The sequence below is a fragment of the Leptinotarsa decemlineata genome, unplaced genomic scaffold (assembly GCF_025532065.1).
Source record: "Leptinotarsa decemlineata unplaced genomic scaffold, Ldec_3_MD MMD2_tig00000199_RagTag_RagTag, whole genome shotgun sequence".
Lineage (NCBI taxonomy): Eukaryota > Metazoa > Arthropoda > Insecta > Coleoptera > Chrysomelidae > Leptinotarsa > Leptinotarsa decemlineata.
The window spans coordinates 6,771,071-6,790,957 of record NW_027412544.1 but is presented as its reverse complement, the minus strand read 5'-3'; the positions used below and the strand labels follow the sequence as shown (position 1 = coordinate 6,790,957).

Genomic DNA, 19,887 nt, shown 5'->3' with positions numbered 1-19,887 from the left:
TGATTGTTGATAATTTTTATTCGGCGCTGACGTCGGGCGTATTTTTGTGGAACTACTCAACTGCATATATGTATGGCGTTGGTCATAGTACAGTAATAATCCGTTCGACTGCAGCGACGAATTAAAATTATCAACAATCAATTTAATTCATGTATCACCTAAATGCAACAATCAAAACAATTCCTTTTCACAAAATACCAATTATTAATATTCCTTTGAAATGAGCTGAATTATTTTGTTTGTTGAATTTCAATGATACATGAATTGAATTGGTTGTTGATAATTTTTATTCGGCGCCACGGTTGAACGGCGTTTTGTCGTACTATAAATGGACTAGCATGTTGCCATATGTAACACTTGAAGTTGTTGATAAATCCACTCGATACCAGCGCCGAATTAAAATCATCAACAAACGTTTTTTAAATCATCAAAAAATTTAATTCTTTGTCAGAAATTAGCTTTTTAAAAAGATTGATGAAATAAAATGATACTTGCTTGAGAATGTTTTGCACAAAATTGTAACCAAATTTTAAATTGAATGCATTAAAGTGAATGTTGGAAATATTCAACACTTTCAATAAAATTGAAATATAACAATCTTTATTATTCATAGAAATAGTATGGAAAGGTAATTTGCTATATTTTCAGGAACAAAAGTCTATTTTTATTACCAAAAATGTTTCATGGGAAAACTTTGACAGTCATTCAAATATATCTATTCATTGAAATTTTATTCCCAAACTTACTTTTGGAAAGTGAATTTAAATTTTTATTATAATTCAACAGTCATATAAATAACTAACATTTTATTGAAAGGTCAAAATTATATGCGGAATTGAAACGTTTGTTGAATTTACTCGAATAATACATTCCATTGACTGTTGAATAAAAATGTTTGTTCATTGCTGAGTTGAACTATATGTATATAGATTATTTTTCAGCATTATATATAGTAAATTGGCGTTCCATTTTTCTTTGGAATCAATAAAAGCTTCAAGTTATTTCATTAGTATTTTTTATTCAGATAACAATTTTATTCATGTAACATTTTACTGGCCAACGTCTTCAGTTCAATCGGGATTTAGCATGTAACATTTTAAATCAAGTGTCATTTAAAATAGAACAAATTTTTCGAACAATCATTTTTAACGTGTCCAATAAATGCATGAATCAATTAAATTCAAACAAATAAATTGTTAGGTGAATAAATTGAGAAATCAATATTTGTGACAATAAAAAGTAAAACGGCTTTCCATATGGTTTGCTACAAAATTCATAATAGATTATTTGATATTTTCATAACAACTATTCTATATACCCGTAAATCAAATAACTTTTTGATATATATCATCACAAACATATAAACTGTGTTTTAGTTTGTTTTGTGCGTGTCTAAAACTAATTAGACAATGAAGTGATTTTCAATACATTTATCTTGGAGTTTCATTATTCATACTAAATATCTACTTTTCAATCAAACATGAATATATCTCAATATTCTAATATTATATCAATTCAAATCTTCTCAACTCTTGTATGGTCGTACCTCCGATGTTATTCAACGAACAGAATGAAAAAGCAGTGTCACCCCGTTTCATAATAAGTATTCCATTTATAACCAAAATTTGATCATTAAGCATCCCTATTCGGAAACAAAACGCGGAGTTTCACGTAATTAATAACATAATAAGAGGAAAATTGTAGTTCATTATAAAAGAGAACAAATGCAGGTAACAACAACGAGAAGGATAGAAATCCACCAAATGGCCAAATAGCGTGATGGATATAATGGACTTGCGGATTAGGTGTTATACAGACAATATACAAATCGTTCCTGTTATCGCCGATTACTTTTATGTGTGAGTTTATTGTGAATGGCAGTGTATTGCAGATTGTAATGGAAGGAAAGAGAGTGGGTAGGTAGGTAGTCACATCTTTTTTTGTGAATAAGGAGGAGTTTGAAAGGAGTTCTCAGCAGTGTAGGGAAAACACTCATCGCCTGATTTGAGATGAGTTTACAGAATCCAATTCTGCGATTCAAAACAGCATCATTCTTACCTCAACTCATTTCTCTCTTATCTGAAAACCTTAGAATGAACACCTTTTCAGTTCAACGTGACCCTCCATTGATCATGTCTTCATTTGTCTTTTTTGTAGACATACAAGAGTAAGCTGAAGTATTTCACTTTATCAGTTGACCAGGGCTGAAGCCTTCAAAAATGGTAAAAAGTGTAGGATAAAACCCATTAGAACAGGGAGGAAATATGATAAAAATGAAAGGAGAAATAAATTACGGATGGTCTGAGTTCGGGAAATGGGAGGGGATGGGTTTTTAAGGGTTAAAATGGTTTTTTTCGATTTCCGGCAAAAATACAAGACCTATGGAAAAAAGTTGAATAGCAAAGTTGTATTAGGTAATAAAAAGATCTACAACTTTTGTAATCATAATTTTTTCACATAACCTCAAAATTTATGTGAAAAATTCAAATAACCAAGTTTTTGGTTTTTTATTTTTATCTTTAAAAAAAATCCTACAAAATTTGGTGAAAATTCACCTTTTTACGTCCCAAATACACTAATTTATTTGATTGGAAATATTTGTTTTTTTACCTTATTTTGATTTAATATCAAAAAAGCACCCTAATTTCCAATCGAAAATTCTCACGTCAAAATATCAGTTTTTTTCAAAAAGTCGGTGTGCTTTTTGTTCGTTCAAATCATTACTTTCTGATGGTGAAAAAAATACATTACTATAATAAATGTTCTCAGAAAATGCAAAAAATCGAAAAAAAACTCGAATTCGAAAATTGTTTTTTAATCATTATGTACAATTTTGAGCTATTTATTGAAATTTACACTTTGATTACTCAAAAAAACCAAAGATTCCAATGTCACATTGATAAACATTGTTGGAATGAATTTTGGCACAGTAAAATATAAAAGGAAAAACAAAAGTCATGCCTCTAAAAACGGTTCAATCTTCCGCTTCATTATTGCTATTTCAAAGTATACCGTTAACGATCGACAGTAAAAAATATATAGAAACTTATTTAAAATACGAGTTTGCACCTTTTCCACTGTCAATTTTTACAGAAAAAGGCCTCAGGAAAAATTTAAAATGTCAACTTTTCGAATTATTTGTGACTGTGAATAGACCAACACATTCTGACGGCATACTGCATGTCGTCGACGGTGGATTTTTACTGCACAAAGTAATATGGCAGAAAAATGAAACCGTGGAAGAGATTAAGGATAAATATGTGCGCTATGTAGGAAAACATTACGCAGCAAGTAGCTATATTGTCTATGGATACCCCGAAATTGAAAAATCTGTTACTGTCACAACAGTAGCAGCAGCTACTTTAACTAAAAGGGGGACGTAGTCGTAGAAAAACCTCAGACAATATTCCAGAGTTTGATTATCAAAACCATACAAAATTACCATTTTTACGAGAAAAATTTTTATCTAACGAGAAAAACAAGGTCAACATGATAAAACCTTTAATGAAAAGATTATAATCACAAGGGTTTTCCTGTAAACAACTAGAAGAAGATGCTGATGCTGACATAATTAAAACCTCGATAGAAATTGCCAGAGACACTAATAAAAGTGTCATTGTTGTGGGTCAAGATATTGATCTTTTGGTCCTTCCCAATCAAATAAATTCAAATAATCATGACATGTATTTTCTCAAACCACATGCAGGAAATGTAAAGAATCTATCAAGTCTAATAGTTTCAAACATGAATCCTTCAAAAATATTGTTGCATTTCTGTATTGTTTTTCCAGTTGCGATACAACATCTGGATTTGCCGGAAAGGGAAAGAAAAGTATCGTGAATTTTTTGCCAAACCTCCCACTCACAGAATGAGTAGCAGGACAACATTGTTACAAGGCATATTATCAGCTTTGAAATTGGTTGGGTAACGAGCTAAAAACAACAGATTGGGCCAACTTTACAGAAGAGGAATTAATTCCGGTATCATTGCTTAAAACTATTTGCTGCAGCTGTGAAAATGGATGTAACAGTTTGGAATGTGGGTGTCGAAAACATAGTTTGAATGCACACATTTATGCTCAAATTGTCATGGTTCCGAAAATTGTTCCAGTATGGAAGAGGAAGTTAATGATTCAGATGAAATTGTGGATGAAGAACCAATGCAGACTGGAAATACATTGGAGACGGGGAAGGTGATGGTCTTGAAGATTTCGAAGATCAACTAGAATTGGAAAGGTTTGTCGAATCTAACGATAGAGAAATGCCATCAAAGAGAGAAAAAATTGATAGATAAGGGATTGAAATTCAAGATAAGGTATTCATAAATAACAAGAATTACGTTTTGAAAGTGTTATAATTAATAACGTGATCAGAATGAAGTATTTAAATTCAATAGTACGATTTATATGTATATTTATATTTTATGAGATTTCCTATGACATTAATGTAATTAGAATTTATCAAATAAACTTTTTAACTGAATAAAATTGCAGCAATCACAATTTTCTGATGAAATTATACATAATTATTTTTAAAACATCGACTTCGAGTTTTTTCCGATTTTTTGCATTTCCTGAGAACATTTACTGTAGTAATGTATATTTTCTACACCATCAGAAAGTAGAGATTCTAACGAACAAAAAGCACACATACTTCTTGAAAAAAGCTGATATTTTCACACGAGAATTTTCTATTGAAAATTAGAGTGCTTTTTTGATATTAAGTGGAAAAATGAATATTTTGAATAAAAAGAATTACAGTGTATTTGGGACATGAAGAGGTCAGTTTTCACCAAATTTCGTAGAGGAAAAAATCTTTTTTGAAAAAGATATAAATAAAAAACCAAAAACGTGGTTATTTGAATGTTCCACATAAATTTTAAGGATATGTGAAAAAATTGTGATTACAAAAGATGTGAATATTTTTATTACCTACAACCTCACCATTCAACTATTTTTGATAGGACTTGTAGTTTTGCCGGAAATCGAGATAAACCATTCTTCACCCTTAAAACACTCACCTCCTTCCATATTCCGAACTCAGATCGCCTGTAATTTATGTGTCGCGTCTTCGAATACTTAACAAATAATAAAAATGAAAACAAGAGTGGACTGTAAGAATTGTGGCATAAAGCGAACTCACCGAATTCCTAGCACAAATCCTTGCTTCTGAAAGGGCCCTTTCTTGGAGTGTTCTTTCTTCAGCTTCACTGGATTGTACAACAAAACGGGAAGTTAAAATGAGTTACCAAACAGTCGAAGATGACACAGAGTCTAGAGCACACACGGTGAAATAAGTAATTAGCAAAAATAATAGCGATTCACGTAGCGTACTTAGCATGAGATCGTAGATAGGTCTCTATTTATATGGTATAGATAGATAAGCATACTTCAATTGAGTTTTGAGCATGCGCCCTTAGAAGTCGCTCCATGCCAACAATAATAATAGTAATAAAAACAGAAAATTACAAATAAAGACGCAACATTACCGGCCCCCAAAATGCATATGATTAAATATGCATTTCCCAATTCGCCATATAATGCGTTGATAATCTTGATGATCGGGAGTGATTAAAATTATCCTGTACATTTTTTGCACGTCTGCACATGGGGTATATTTATGTATGCGTAAATTTAACAGGATCGTGACAATATCACGTTGTAATTTGGGACCAGTTAATAAATAATCATTAAGTGATAATTCATTTGGATCACGGGCAGACAGACGCATTGAACACTACTCTCAACTTTGTTGTTGAACTTTGAGGTTTAATTACGCAATGGTGCGGTATATAATAACTTTTCATTGGTACTTTGTTTTCCGAAATTAATTCCATGTTATTAAGGTCTAAGTATTCTCGCATAAATGAACAATAATTTTTATATATATGTGGTTGTTTTTGTAAACGTTTTACAAGGGCTAAAAACTCCTGATTGCAAGACATCTACTTCGGGAAAATACAGGGGGTGAGTCTCGAAAAGGTAATGAAACAATGAAGCGCCTAGACTGATCCCTTGTAGTTGACATTTTATATAAATCTTCAGCCATCTCATCTTCTAGTGATAAACAGGTTACATCAGGAACAAATTCAAGCTCCCAAAATTTTTTAATATTGTTTTCTAGAGTATATAATTGATCTTACAAAAAATGAATTTAGTGAAGGCGAAGCGTCACAGTTGAAATGACCCATTACAACATAACCAAATACTGTTTCCAAAGCGTACGGTTCCCCATTTCCACCCTTCAAATGATTTCCTAACAAAATTTTTGGAAATATATCTGCGCCTAAAAGGAGATCAATTTGACCTGGCCATATCTGCCAACTCGATATTGGAGATATGTGGCCATTTTGTAATAGAAATTTTGGTGGAGGGAAGTTTTTCACATATTTTTGGTAAAATAACAGCATCAGTTGTAAATACAGGTGAAGTTTTTCTATATGGTTTCTATACACAATGTTGCCCCACCTGAACTAGTAACAGTTTTAGTTTCACCTAATCCTTGCACAGCCAAAGACAAATGATATTTTGGCAAGCCTAAATTGTTGAAAGCTTTTTGAGTAATGAATGTACTTTGACTCCCTGGGTCTAATAAAGCACAAAATTTGTGATAATTTCCCCGATTACTCAAAATTTCAACGCGTGTTGTTGCTAACATTACCACTGAATTGCGCTTCGTAAATCCACATCCACAGTTGACAGTAGCAACTTCTTGAGCAGCAGGCGTGTTGCCAACAGTAGAATTAGATGTAGATGTTTGGGTTTGAGGCGTTGATGAAGTTGATTTTTCCATCAAACGTAACAAGGAATGATGTCTTTTATTACACCACCGACAACAGACATTTGACTTGCAGGTCCGAATATCATGCATATTTCTGACAATTAAAACATCGATGTAACGATTTACAAAGATTATAGCGATCTGTAACAGTTTTCTCAAGAAAGTTAGGGCAGGTATATAGTAAATGTTTGCTCTGGCAAAGTGGACACTGATTATTTGAAATGCGTTTTTCAATTTTAGCAAAAAATGAAGCATTTTTTGAAAAATTACCTTTACCTTTAGAGCGGAAATTCATACTTGACTTATTACTGGTATCTGAACTTTTATTTCATTTTGAAGTGAATGAAAAAGCTGAAGCTTCCATGGCGGTACATTGTTTATCCAAAAAACTATATAAATCCATGTATTTTGGAATAGAAGTAGAACAATGAATTCGCTCAAAATCTCTCATCATTTCTGGATTAATACGCTTAATCAACATTTGAACCAAAATAAAACTCCACTCATCAATAGGAAAACCCATCTTCCTTAACTCGGATAAATTTTCTGAAAAAACATCCAACAGATGTCGAAACGAAATTGGATTTTCACAATCAACTTCTAGACAATTTTCTAACTCATTCCAGTGAGCCGTAGCTCTGAATCTTTCTATATTTCTTCACAAGACTTGCATATGCAGTTGCATAACTGGGTCCTTCTAAAGGATGCATCTTTACTAATGCTAAAGGAGGTCCGTCTAAACATGATACTAAATAATTGATTTATTCAGAATCATTCAGTGATCCGTTATCATGAACCGTATTGTTGAAAAGATCAATAAACAATGGAAATTCTTTGTAATCACCAGAAAATGTCCTAAGTTCCATTTTAGGTAACCTTATGCGCGAATTATCGGAAATTGAATTCGTATTTTCAACAGTCTGATTCAATTGTAAACTATTTTCAAATAGATCTGTGTATATTGTGCGAATATCATAATATGATTCTAAAAATGTTTCCTTTGAAGTATTTTCCTGATCCAGCTCAAAGTTTGGATCGCTAGATAAACTAACCAAAATATTATTATGGTGTTTCATGAATTCATCTCTGAGAGTTTCTATCTCAGCATATCTAATTTTGAACAAAGTATGTTGAGATTTATTAGTCTTTGCCAAATTTGCGATTCCCTGCAAGGAATAAATTTCGTTAAGTGCGCTAGTCCGCCAAGACTTGTACCTTTTCAATTTATCTGCCATTATTGAACTCTAAGCCAGTACAAATTGTAAACAATTTGAGCGAATGCGATAAAATGAAGAGAAAAACAAATGTTTTTTTATAGATTCACTGTTCGTGATAAAGAAACAACTGACACCTGATTTGTATACTGCGATATCCCCACTACGATCTCTCCTTTGCGCCTGACTGAATGAATGGAATGCAACTGTGAGCGTTATCAAAACAAAAAATTGGATTGATAAAAAAATATATTTTCAAAGTAATCCGGCTCGAAGGACCAATGTCGCGTCTTCGAATACATAAAAAATAATAAAAATGAAAACAAGAGTGGACTGTAAGAATTGTGGCATAAAGCGAACTCACCGAATTCCTAGCACAAATCCCTTGGAGTGTTCTTTCTTCAGCTTCACTGGATTGTACAACAAAACGGGAAGTTAAAATGAGTTACCAAACAGTCGAAGATGACACAGAGTCTAGAGCACACACGGTGAAATAAGTAATTAGCAAAAATAATAGCGATTCACGTAGCGTACTTAGCATGAGATCGTAGGTAGGTCTCTATTCATATGGTATAGATAGATAAGCATACTTCAATTGAGTTTTGAGCATGCGCCTTCAGAAGTCGCTCCAGGCCAACAATAATAATAGTAATAAAAACAGAAAATTACAAATAAAGACGCAACATTATGTTTCCTTTCATTTTCATCATATTCTCCTCGTTTTTTTATTGGTTTCATTCCACTGTTGATATTTTTGGTTTCAAAAATGATCGACCCTGTTCTACAGGGATGATTCGAAGGATCAAAAAGTCACAGTTCACAAAGCTGAGGAGACATCCCAGCTATCTAAATGGAATGTGCGTCGAGAAGAGTATTGCATTTCTGGTTATTGGTAAAAGTGCTTGTTTTGGATTGGCCCATCCACTACTTTATGCGAATGTGTAATTGAGTTGAATTCTTCAAAATAATGTGTCAGAAGTATGCTAGTCCTATTAACGTTGAAGTTCTCTATCGAAATTAAAATCGACGGTGTTTCAGTTTTTTTATTCACATTTCGGAGATGAGGTGAATGAAAAACATTTGCTGGAATAACACTATATATGCCGTATAATTTACCACAAGATACAATTTTCAAAATATTCAAATCGCTTGTTCTTTTCAACTAAGTCTTGAAACATTTCAATAGTCGTGAATGAAATTCAACTATTCCTATACAAATACAAATATTGCCACCCAAACTTTCAATTTTTTCGACATTTTCAGGTATCTCTCAGTAGTTGCAGAACATAAACCCAAGTCTATAGCCGTATTTGTCCAAAAAATTTTGGCCTCAGTGTCAACTTCCTACATACATTGTGAAATGCTAATTTTAAAACTCCTAATGATCTCCACACAGTCCTTTAAGGCCTGCTTCTGTTTGACTTTTTAATAATTACCAATTATTCATAATTCCAAACATCTGCTCCCAAAAGACATCTTGGAAGTAAAACTGATCTAATATGCTCAAACTAAACTTTTGTTTGTAGGAATTGTTAAAAGTTTGTTTAAAACGAAGACGAGAATTTTTTTATTGTTCACACCCTTTGCTTTTCCAAGAATGCCGTTGTGTACTTTGTCCAATTCATATTTGCTCTATTCTGAACGCGAAATAGGTGGTCTGAAATTTACTTCAGATGCACACAGTTCAAGCGACAGCCGTTACACAAAAATTTTTATAATGACATGCAGTTATGAGGAAAGCGAAGTTCAATCTGATTGATATTTCAGAAGTTATCATTTCTTCTCAGATAATAAGTAATAGTAAGAGTAATAATAATAATTGTCCACTTAACCTCAGAATCAAAATGGTTTCCGGATTAAATGAAAAAAATATTGGGGATGATTTATTCTGGGACTAATGAAATACGATTGGGTCAAACTAAACGGACTTTTGAAACTCGTTTCAAACAGATCACGGAACATATTCGATTTCGTAGAGACAAAAATCTAGTTTTAGGTTACATATTTCATAAAATAGCCTTTGAACGAAGAAACGATCTTCAAAACTAATGGGACCAATACATCACTAGACTTATTGAAAATTACAATATATGGCATGTAAACTACGGAGTATTACTGAACTATTTTGAAACTGAAACTGAATTATCAGCTGCTAATTTTCGCTGCCTGATAATATTGGTTAATCGACAGGTGCTACTGATTTAATAGCTTAGGATATGTAGGAATTGCAAAGGAACAATTCTCCAGGTAGCTCGTTAAATGTGGGGTACCTCAAGTCACGATTCTCAGTCCTGTTCTTCCTTTGTATGTATACATGTGGAATGGGAAACTGACAGAAACATCCATATGATGATGGAATAGTTTATTTTTATTTTCATCCACAGGACTTGTCACAAATTCGTTAAATGAAGATATTGAATGCGTATTCTTCTCTGTTTCACTATCACTGTCGCTATTTAAAACAATAATGCATTTATTTCTACCATCAATATGGAAGTATCCAATCTCCATATAGTCTTTTTCAACTAAAATTACTTTTTTAATCCTTTTCTGCCAGTCTTCTTGGGTAATATTAGACACTTCTTCTTTAATCAGCTCTATTACCGTCTTATCAAATTTTGGAAAAGTATTTTTACGCCTGATGCTTTGTTCCAATTTTCCCCAAATGAACTCGATAGAACTGAAAACACAAAAATAGGGGGGAAGTCTTAGCTATACTCTCGAGGGCATACACTTTTTGAAATGTCCATGTTCTTGTCCTTTGTATGCATACATGTGGAATGGGAAAATGACAGAAACATCCATATGATAATGGGATAGTTCATTTTTATTTTTGTCCACACAATTTGTCACAAATACCTTAAATGAAGATATTGAATTCTTATTTTCAGAAGCACATTGTCAATTAATTGAACAAAGTCAAAAACCATGCAATTCGGAATGGATTAGGGTAAAATACATCTGGATTTGCACATGATTTAGGTGATGTTATACAAGAGAGACAAATTTAGTTTATTACCTGATAACTGTCTATGTATTAAACCACATGTGAATGAATACTGTCATACCTAGAGATTATATATCCCAATCGACGTTTTCGTTCCATAACCATAACCCTCAAATAATTTGTGTATACGATACGTGCAAGAAGACTTCAATAGATTTGAACGAATTCTAGCCGTTTTTTCGCGATTCCATTTTTCAAATGATCCAATAACGCTATGTAATAGTCGCTGTTGATGGTTTTTCCCCTTTCGAAATAGTCGATAAATATTATACCATTCTAACTTTGACAAATGATAACGGCCATCTTATTGTGACTACATCTGTCAAATTAGTTGTCATATCACTCCCAAAAAAGCTACACCAGGTCCAGTTGGGATTTCACAGTTTCGCTAGAAAATCCTAGCAGTATCCATGAAATAATTGGAATGTCTAAAGCTGTGTATCTAGATCTGCAGAAAGCTAAAGGAGAAAATTACAAGATTACTTATCTATTTCTCTCCACAAAACTTTCACATATGAAGAAAAATCATCAGATGAAATAAAAAAACTACTAATAAGAGAGAACATCGACATATTAGACTAGTAACTCCTTGTCAACATGGACAAAAATAACAAATCAGGGATCAACAATCGTACCCAAAATCAACTCAACCTATGTGTGTCAGCTTTCGGAGAACCACCACAATTTCGACATGGAGTACGACATATTACATATAGAAAACAAAGGACTGAAATTGAACCAGCTGAAATCTCTCCATCATGAAATTGAAGACACTGAGGAATAGTTGAATTTGCCATTTCGACTGATAAAACTACCGTGTAGTGAAACTCGTCTTGAATTAATTCATAGTTCAATAATTATATAATCGTCATCATGGATCGTGCTATTATTTTTTTCGTTTCAAACCATATTCTCATTTTCATTACTATAATTTTTTGTGTTACCTGAAGAATCTGAAGATTTTGAATCAAAGAGACTCTGGTTTTGTTTATCAGTAGTGTTTTTCATTAAAATATGGTAAGATTTTGTCAATTCTGAGGGTTATGTAAAAAATACTATTAGATGATTTCTTCATGAGTTCATTGAGGGATTGGTGAGACTAGCTATAGGTTTATGCGGCAAATAGGGGAAATGGCAGATGAGGGACACAGTAGTGTAGTGTCAAGAAACTCAGAGGAGATATGCTCAGGATTATGGAACTTTGTACATCTTACCGGAGACCAAGTACTCGATTGAATCCAGCAACTTCAGGGTATGTTTGGGGGTAGAACTCCAAATATGAGAACAATACTCCGAAGAAGGTCTGATCTGAGCTTTATAAAGCATTAAAAGTTGCTGAGGTGTGTACAGTTTTCTGGTTCGGAACGGTGTTCCAAGCTTCTGAGAAGCAGCCCTTGCAATACCAGCGACATGATTGTGCCAAGACATATTGGTGTCCATTACAACCCCCCAATAAACTTATCGAAGCAGAAAGCGAAATTGTCTGACCTGACATTATTATATCCTGTTCGGAGACATATCTTCTTGGAGAAAACCGATGCCTGGATTTTTGTGGCATTGATTTGAACCAGGTTACTTTCACACCAATGTCTAGATGAAGAAATATACCTAGTAGGGGATGATGAATATCTGGGAGTGAAACTAGTTCCCAGTTGACCAGAAATCAACACTTAGGACACGAAGGAAGGTGGTGGCAGCACTAATAAAAAATTAGGGGTATAAAAACAAACATCATGTCTATGGCTATAAACATGTGATTCAACCAATAACAACATATTCACTCGGTTTGGTGGTGGAAAATGAAACAAGCGGCAATACTATCAACAGACTAGCCAATGACAGCCACAACAACATCACCTCGGAGATAATTTATATCTTATAAAGTAGTGGATGCTTGTGTGAGTCAAATTATACTAACAAATTCAGCGATCTGCAAAAACCTGAAAAATAAATATTTCAGAAAATCATCACTCATTACATCAAAATAGACCTCCGTTACTAACTCCACAGCTAAATTCACAAACAAAGAGGAGCAAAAAATGAACACTGGTCTCAAGAAAATGCTCAGCAAAATTACTTCACATACAGATGGGGTGAGCACTTTGAGATACTAGAGAGACCCACACTATAGAATCAACAAACTTCATGAATTTTCAAATGAATGTATAAACTTAACTCTACCTCATTTTGCAGCAGACCTTGTTACTAAAAAGTATGGATGTAGAAGTTGCCAAGCGCAATAGCCCTAAAATGAGAATGAGAAGAAAAATAATCATGTTTCTCGTCAACAAATATCCAATTTATCTACAAGCAAAACTCCTTCATCTTTTAATATCCAGAATTCTAAAGAACAACTTTGCCATCTCTAAGTGGAACTGAAATAGTTAATTGAAAGTTCTACAAACAATTTGTGTTTATGCACTGGACTAGTATGTGGAACAAACTGTCAATAAATGGAATAGTGTCGATAGGATATACCAGTAATATTCAAGGCTTATAGGACAACACTCGTTTCCAATAGGATTGCCAGACTCAATTAGGATACAAATAACTTGGAAAGTGATTGTATCAACCTAGCTTCTAAAATGTATACCTTCAGAATAGAGGGAAAGATTGACATGTCTATTGGGTTTAAATGAAGTACTGTTAGTGGTGTCAGAAATAATTTGAACGTTTAACGAAATAAGCAACAAAATTATCACTTGAAGTTGATAGCAGCAAAACACGAGTTATAATTGATATTTTGCGACGTCATCCGAATGAATGTAACATCATGATTACATTACGACTGTCAATTGCAAATCAGGATAAATGTTGTTTCAAGATAAATTAGTTCGAATTCGGTTGCATTTTGATTCGTTCGAATGAAGATATGAAACATATCAAGATTGGGAAGAATATATATCTTTGCAAAACTTTTGTCAATGGCGGGGATTATTTACATTTTCTACAGACTCAATTACAAGAGTTATTGAAAGAAATTTCGATAGTCATGTGACGTCATATATTACACCAAAATGGTGTACCTGCGCAAAACAATATGATTTTCAAGGAATATTTGGATTACTAATAGATGAACTGAGACACATAAAACACTGGAATGGACAGTGAAATAGCGAGACATGACACAACTGGGCATTCTACTCGGGTAATATTCTTGAATTTGTGTAAAACATGGTCGTTATCAATTTTGAAACTGTTGTTGTACTCATTGTTATTGGCTTGAATTTCCGGAAATTTATTTCTTGGTATCCCAAATATCTTCCACACGACATGCTGCACGATAATTGAACCTATTCCAAGTTCAACTATTATAATTGTTTGAATAAACAATATTTCGAAATAATCGGTCTGTATTTTGGTTTCTGTCATGTCTGGTCATTATTATTCTTTGGTGCTGGAGGTTCTGACCAACTTGAGTTTTGTGTTGTACTGAATCCAGCTCCGACATATCAGTTGCTGAAGTACCTACCCCTGAACTGGAGTAACACGGCTTCCTTTACTGAAATATCTTTTATGAAATCGACAAGAAAACTCATATAACAAATATCAAAGAAGCGACTTTCTGAAAAGTCAAGCTTCAATATCTTTCGCCGAATGAGAATGCTGTGGTTCATCCAGTTTTTTCTACACAGTTGAAAAGAAGGTGTCTTCTGGAGAAAGACACCTTGAGATATTTATCCAGTTCTTTTCCATTGTAATATTGCTTTTTTTACAATATTAAAGAAAAAGTGTTGAATGTTGTTTTATATAATATTTCAGGTAGGTATAATCCTTGAATGGAGGTATGAATTTTTTTTCGACATTTTTTGGTCGGCCTGTAGCCAAGCGGTTCGGCGTGGGTACTTCGTTCACTCACTCGAATTGACTGCCGTGTTGGTCGGTGGTTCAAGCCCTAGTCTGAACGATCGATCTTCACTTGCTATCGTCCAACCCGTGTTAGGAATCACACGTTAAAAGGTAAGACCTCGTTAATCCTTAGCTCGCACAAGTTTCTACTTCTGAGTGTTGTCGTTCGTAGGGGTGCGACAGCTGGTTAACGGAAAAACAGATTTTTTTTTTACAGATGTGTCGGTGATTGGAAAAATTGTTTGTTCTGGATATACCATCCAAAATGAAATGAAACTTGATTTCTCGCACGAAAAACTTAGAGTCTGAATGTTGATTGACGGTCCCATTTCCAAGAATTCAAGAAAACGTTTATCCAAAAATCGAAATAAAACGTAACTTTCACTCCCTAATGTGTGTATATTTCTCTGATCTGTTTTGAGATGCGGATACATATCTAAAACAACAATACCAGATCCATCTTCATTGCAAAAAATAGAAAATCGGACATGATTCCGTAAAGGAGTTGAGGTTATTTGGTTTTAAATCACTTTCATTGAAAATACCATAAATCACAACGCAGGTATATCAGGAACGTATCACAGGCTAACATAACACTGCTCCGAGGCCAATATAGTACAGGGCGCTGAAGTCAACGAAAAGGTTTTCACGTCGGGATACGAAAACAACAAAATACTTTCGGTTGCTGTGAATCATCTCGGAATCGCGAAGAATCCAGATCAACGAATTAATCCGCTCATAGACTGCATGCTCAGGGCAGCAGGACGTTGCATATCTTAATGAGGATCAAGAAGTGATTTAGAATTGAGGTGAAAGTAAGCCGGTCCAATTCAATGCCAAAAAAACCCAGGCATAGGTTTTCTCCAAAAACAAAAAATGTCCCAGAATCACTTTCTGCTTCGATGTGTTTGTTGGGGGTTAAAATGAAGACCAATTTGTCTTGGCACAATCATGTCGCTGGAATTGCAAAAGCCGCATCCCAAAAGCTTGGAACACTGTTCCGAACCAGAAAACGGTATACAACTCAACAACTTTTGATGCTTTATGAAGCTCAGATCTGACCTTCTTTGGAGTATTTTCTCATGTATGGAGCTACGCCTCTAAGCATACCCTGAAGCTGTAGGATTCCATCCAAAGTAGAACCATCCGCCTGATTGGAGACGCAAACATCACTTGCAGCCTTGATAGTCTGGAACATCAAAGCAAGTTTGGAGATTTGTCTCTCTTCTACACATACTTTCACATTTGATTCCACCAAGAGCGGTACATATCAGAAATACGCGACGGACTGTGGCTGCTCATCGTTTTGAGCTTCAACTCAGTACACCTCGAACTTCACTGTTTAAGAACTCTTTCATCTGGAGAACTGCGTTTATGCGGAATAATTTTTCTAAGAACGTTTCTTCAAATGAATTTAAACTCCAGCGATTTAAATTGAATGTGAATCACTACTGTCGCACAGGCACCACTCTTAGAACGCCTGTAGTGCTTGTGTTTTGTCCTTGAGAAAGTATTGTGTTCCCACTGTTATTGAACGTCGTATTTAGAAGTTATTACATGTTTTGGACCGTAATATATAGAGTACGTACTATGTAGACATTTTGAGCAACCTAGTCCAAAAGGCAAATATGATAATATAATGAGGTAATGCATGCTGCAAGCTCTGAAACGGAATGGATCGACGGAGACGGATTGAAAATGAGCCAAATGAAATCGAACATATTATCATTCACCAAAAGGACCAATGTAGAGGGACTATGACCCAAGTCTTCTGAAATTTCAAGACGGAGAGATACAACTGTCGGTGGAGAATATACTATTCTTTTCTTGTCCTAAAACCAACATCTGGAGAAGATTAAAAAAAATGCGAGAAAATGAAGGAAATACATGGAGCTGAAACCATACAGATGTACTAACTAAACACAATAATGTTAAATGAAGCCCATGGTAACATACCTACGCAAAATTAACAAACAAGCAGTTTATGAAGACTTGAGTGGATGATGAACAGTTCTCCCTCAGCAGGAACTCCTGGTATACACACAGGTCGATCGAAAATCGAATATATGACGGAAGCAAAAATTCACCATTCAAGTGGAAATATAATATTTCAACAGGAGTTGATCAATTCTATTACAGATATCAAGTCTGCACTCGAGACTGCTCTGGAAATACCATGAAAACTAAAAGATACAAATAGGGTATCATGGCAATTAGGAATCAGAGAATACACAAAAGTTGATGAATATGCAGTATGACTTAGTTGACTGTTAATTATTTCACGCAAATTATATCGTGAACAATAACATTTGTTATGCACTGATTGAAATCTTTGGGATAGTAATGAATATTAGTGGATTTTTTCCACAACACCCAACTAAAACTGAGTTTTAGGTTAATCTTTTTCTTGAAGATGATCACTTCGTGATCGAAACACGTAGCGAGGTGTTCAAATACCTCCAGTAATAACCATTTGATTACGTAACTAAAACCAAAATTAGACTCTGAAGTTTAAACGAAAGTATTTCCATCCTATACATGTCGAAGGGTAGATTTGATCACCAATAACTTTCCTTCAAATTCTGTAAACTTCTATGGAAAAAAAAACATGTCGAAAAGTAGCTATTCTTCATTGCAAATACGCCTTGATAGCCTTAGGGAACAAGATGAACTGAATTCAGGTATCAAATTAGATATTATTGACAAGAAAAGGGTTTTCAAAGCCCAATCATTCATATCTAATTATTTAAAGGTGGATATCTAACTATATCTGACTATGTATAAAACTTCACGTTCAAGAAATGAAAATAAATGGAATGATCCTATAAACAGAATTATTGACTTTTTATATTAGATACCTTCTAATATAACATGACAAAGTGTCCACAAGGCAATCTGAATTACGCAAAGTGAAATCCCTGAGAGGAATTCACTCCTGATAAGAATTTGACGACTATTTCAAAGAGTTGACCGAAAAATAACCCACAGAAAGTTATTCTGAATATTGTTTTACAAGTAACGTGAAATTTTCATCTGACATTTGACATTTCACGGTAATGAATTTGATGATGAAATATCAGATGGAGATGAAAAGACAACAAAAAAAGCTTACAAGCACCCCACCAATTATTATAATGTGAAATGGTGAGAATGAAGCATATTCTTCTGAAACTATACCTGACAGTCACAGGTAGCGTCAAAAGCTGGTTACATATTTTTTTCATTACCGCAACAATTTTTAAATGTAGTTAAACATCAACATCCTGACTAATAACAAATCATAGACAGATAGGCTAGTTTCTATCACTCGTTATCAGTTCTGCAGTTGTGTACTACAGAGTAATGTTCTATATAGTTTTTGCCCTCTTCCTCTCTCTCTTGTTGAACTTTCGAGGTCAGAAAAGACTCCGATGGCTATAACATGAAGTTTTTAGGCCTTGAGCCAAGCCTCTGAGACTTTAAGTTCTCAAATTTTGGGAATATCGACTCATAAGTCTATTTTGAAAATTATTTGATAACATCTTCAATGAGGTGATAGCCTGATTATTATTTAATAATGAGTGAATATGTAATGAGAGACATATTCATCTGCGAATAATTTCTTCTTTTTGATTAAATTAGATTGGATTAAAGTCCAAAATGATTTCGTTGAAACCCGTCTATCACAGAAAATTTTGCGTGGCAAAGATAATTTGTTGGAGAGAGAGAGAGAGGACATATGCAGTCACTTTTCATGGCATGGAGAATCCACATGAAGGTGAAGAGTTATTTGATTCTTAATAATTTTAGACCAATATCCTAATAAGAATACTCCTAATTGATACCCTCAAACTAGTGGTTGAAATGTAATATTCTAATATTAGGTGAATATAACGTGAAGGTTCTTTCGGAAAAGTCGTGGACCTAACCGAAGGTCAAAGTAACGTAATTCTATCTGAAAATGTTATTTGGGTCATTTGTAATATGCTTTTGCTGTCTTTACTACTTTTGAAACACGATAACATCCTTTTCTATATTGTTGCCTGCACTTCTAATCTCATATGAACTTGTTTCAGCTCCAAAACCAGTCAACAGAAGGTCTCGGAAACCTGGTTTAGATAGAAAACCTCGTCAAGCCTACAGCGCCAAACAACTGGAACGGTTGGAAACCGAATTTAAAATCGATAAATATCTCAGCGTCAGCAAACGCATGGAGCTCAGTAAATCCTTGAATCTTACAGAAGTACAAATCAAAACCTGGTTCCAGAATAGAAGGACGAAATGGAAGAAACAACTCACCACCAGACTAAAGATGGCCCAAAGACAGGGACTCTTCGCTCCTCACTATTTTGCGCCGAGCGCGGTTCAACAGTATTCACCTTTATTTGCTCCATATTGTGCTCCTTTGGGGTGTGTGTTCGGTACTTCGACAATGGAGGGCGCTGATAGTATAGCAGATAATTCCATTAAAAGGAACACTTAGATATTTTTATGAATATTGAAGTTATTTAAATTTGTTAATTTATTCTTCATGTTACTATTTTTTTTGTATAAAGTTTGAAACCGTACAGAGTTGGAAAATATATACCACTAGCTGACCCAGCAAAAGTTGTTTTGCCACATAAATTATTTTTAGGTAATTTCTAGGGTAGAAAATTATAACTAACTCATTGTAAATGTGTGTCAAAACAATAACACTCACAAATAATATCAATCACTTAATGCTTTAGTGTGTACAATATTTTTTGTCAGTACATGTTTGGCCTTTTGAATTTATAATAGTGTAAATGCCAATCTAATTGGAAATTTCACAAGTCTGAAATGAATTGGCACATCTATAGGTATAATAGGGATTCGTGGTATTATTATATTTTCACCCCGGAACTTGCCATTCAATATGCTGGTTTCGACAACATTTTTCATTAAATTTTCAATTATTTATCGCGTACGTTGCTCAGCCGTGGTGGATAAAAATTACGGAGCGATCCAACCTTTAGTTGTAAATTTTGTGGTGGCTTGCCGAGCAAAGTCAATGAGTTCAAAAATTCTGTTGGATAAT

At 34.0% G+C, this 19,887-nt stretch overlaps 1 protein-coding gene across 1 annotated transcript in view; it reads left to right on the top strand.

Moving 5' to 3' along the window:
* Window positions 1-19,462, top strand: part of LOC111510546 (uncharacterized) — a 34,040-nt gene extending 14,578 nt beyond the window's left edge. The window contains exon 3 of the mRNA XM_023166468.2: window positions 18,905-19,462. Coding sequence (XP_023022236.2) covers window positions 18,905-19,311 — 407 coding nt within the window. The 3' untranslated portion in view covers window positions 19,312-19,462. The remainder of the gene's footprint in view (window positions 1-18,904) is intronic.
* The last annotated feature ends 425 nt before the right edge of the window (window positions 19,463-19,887 follow it).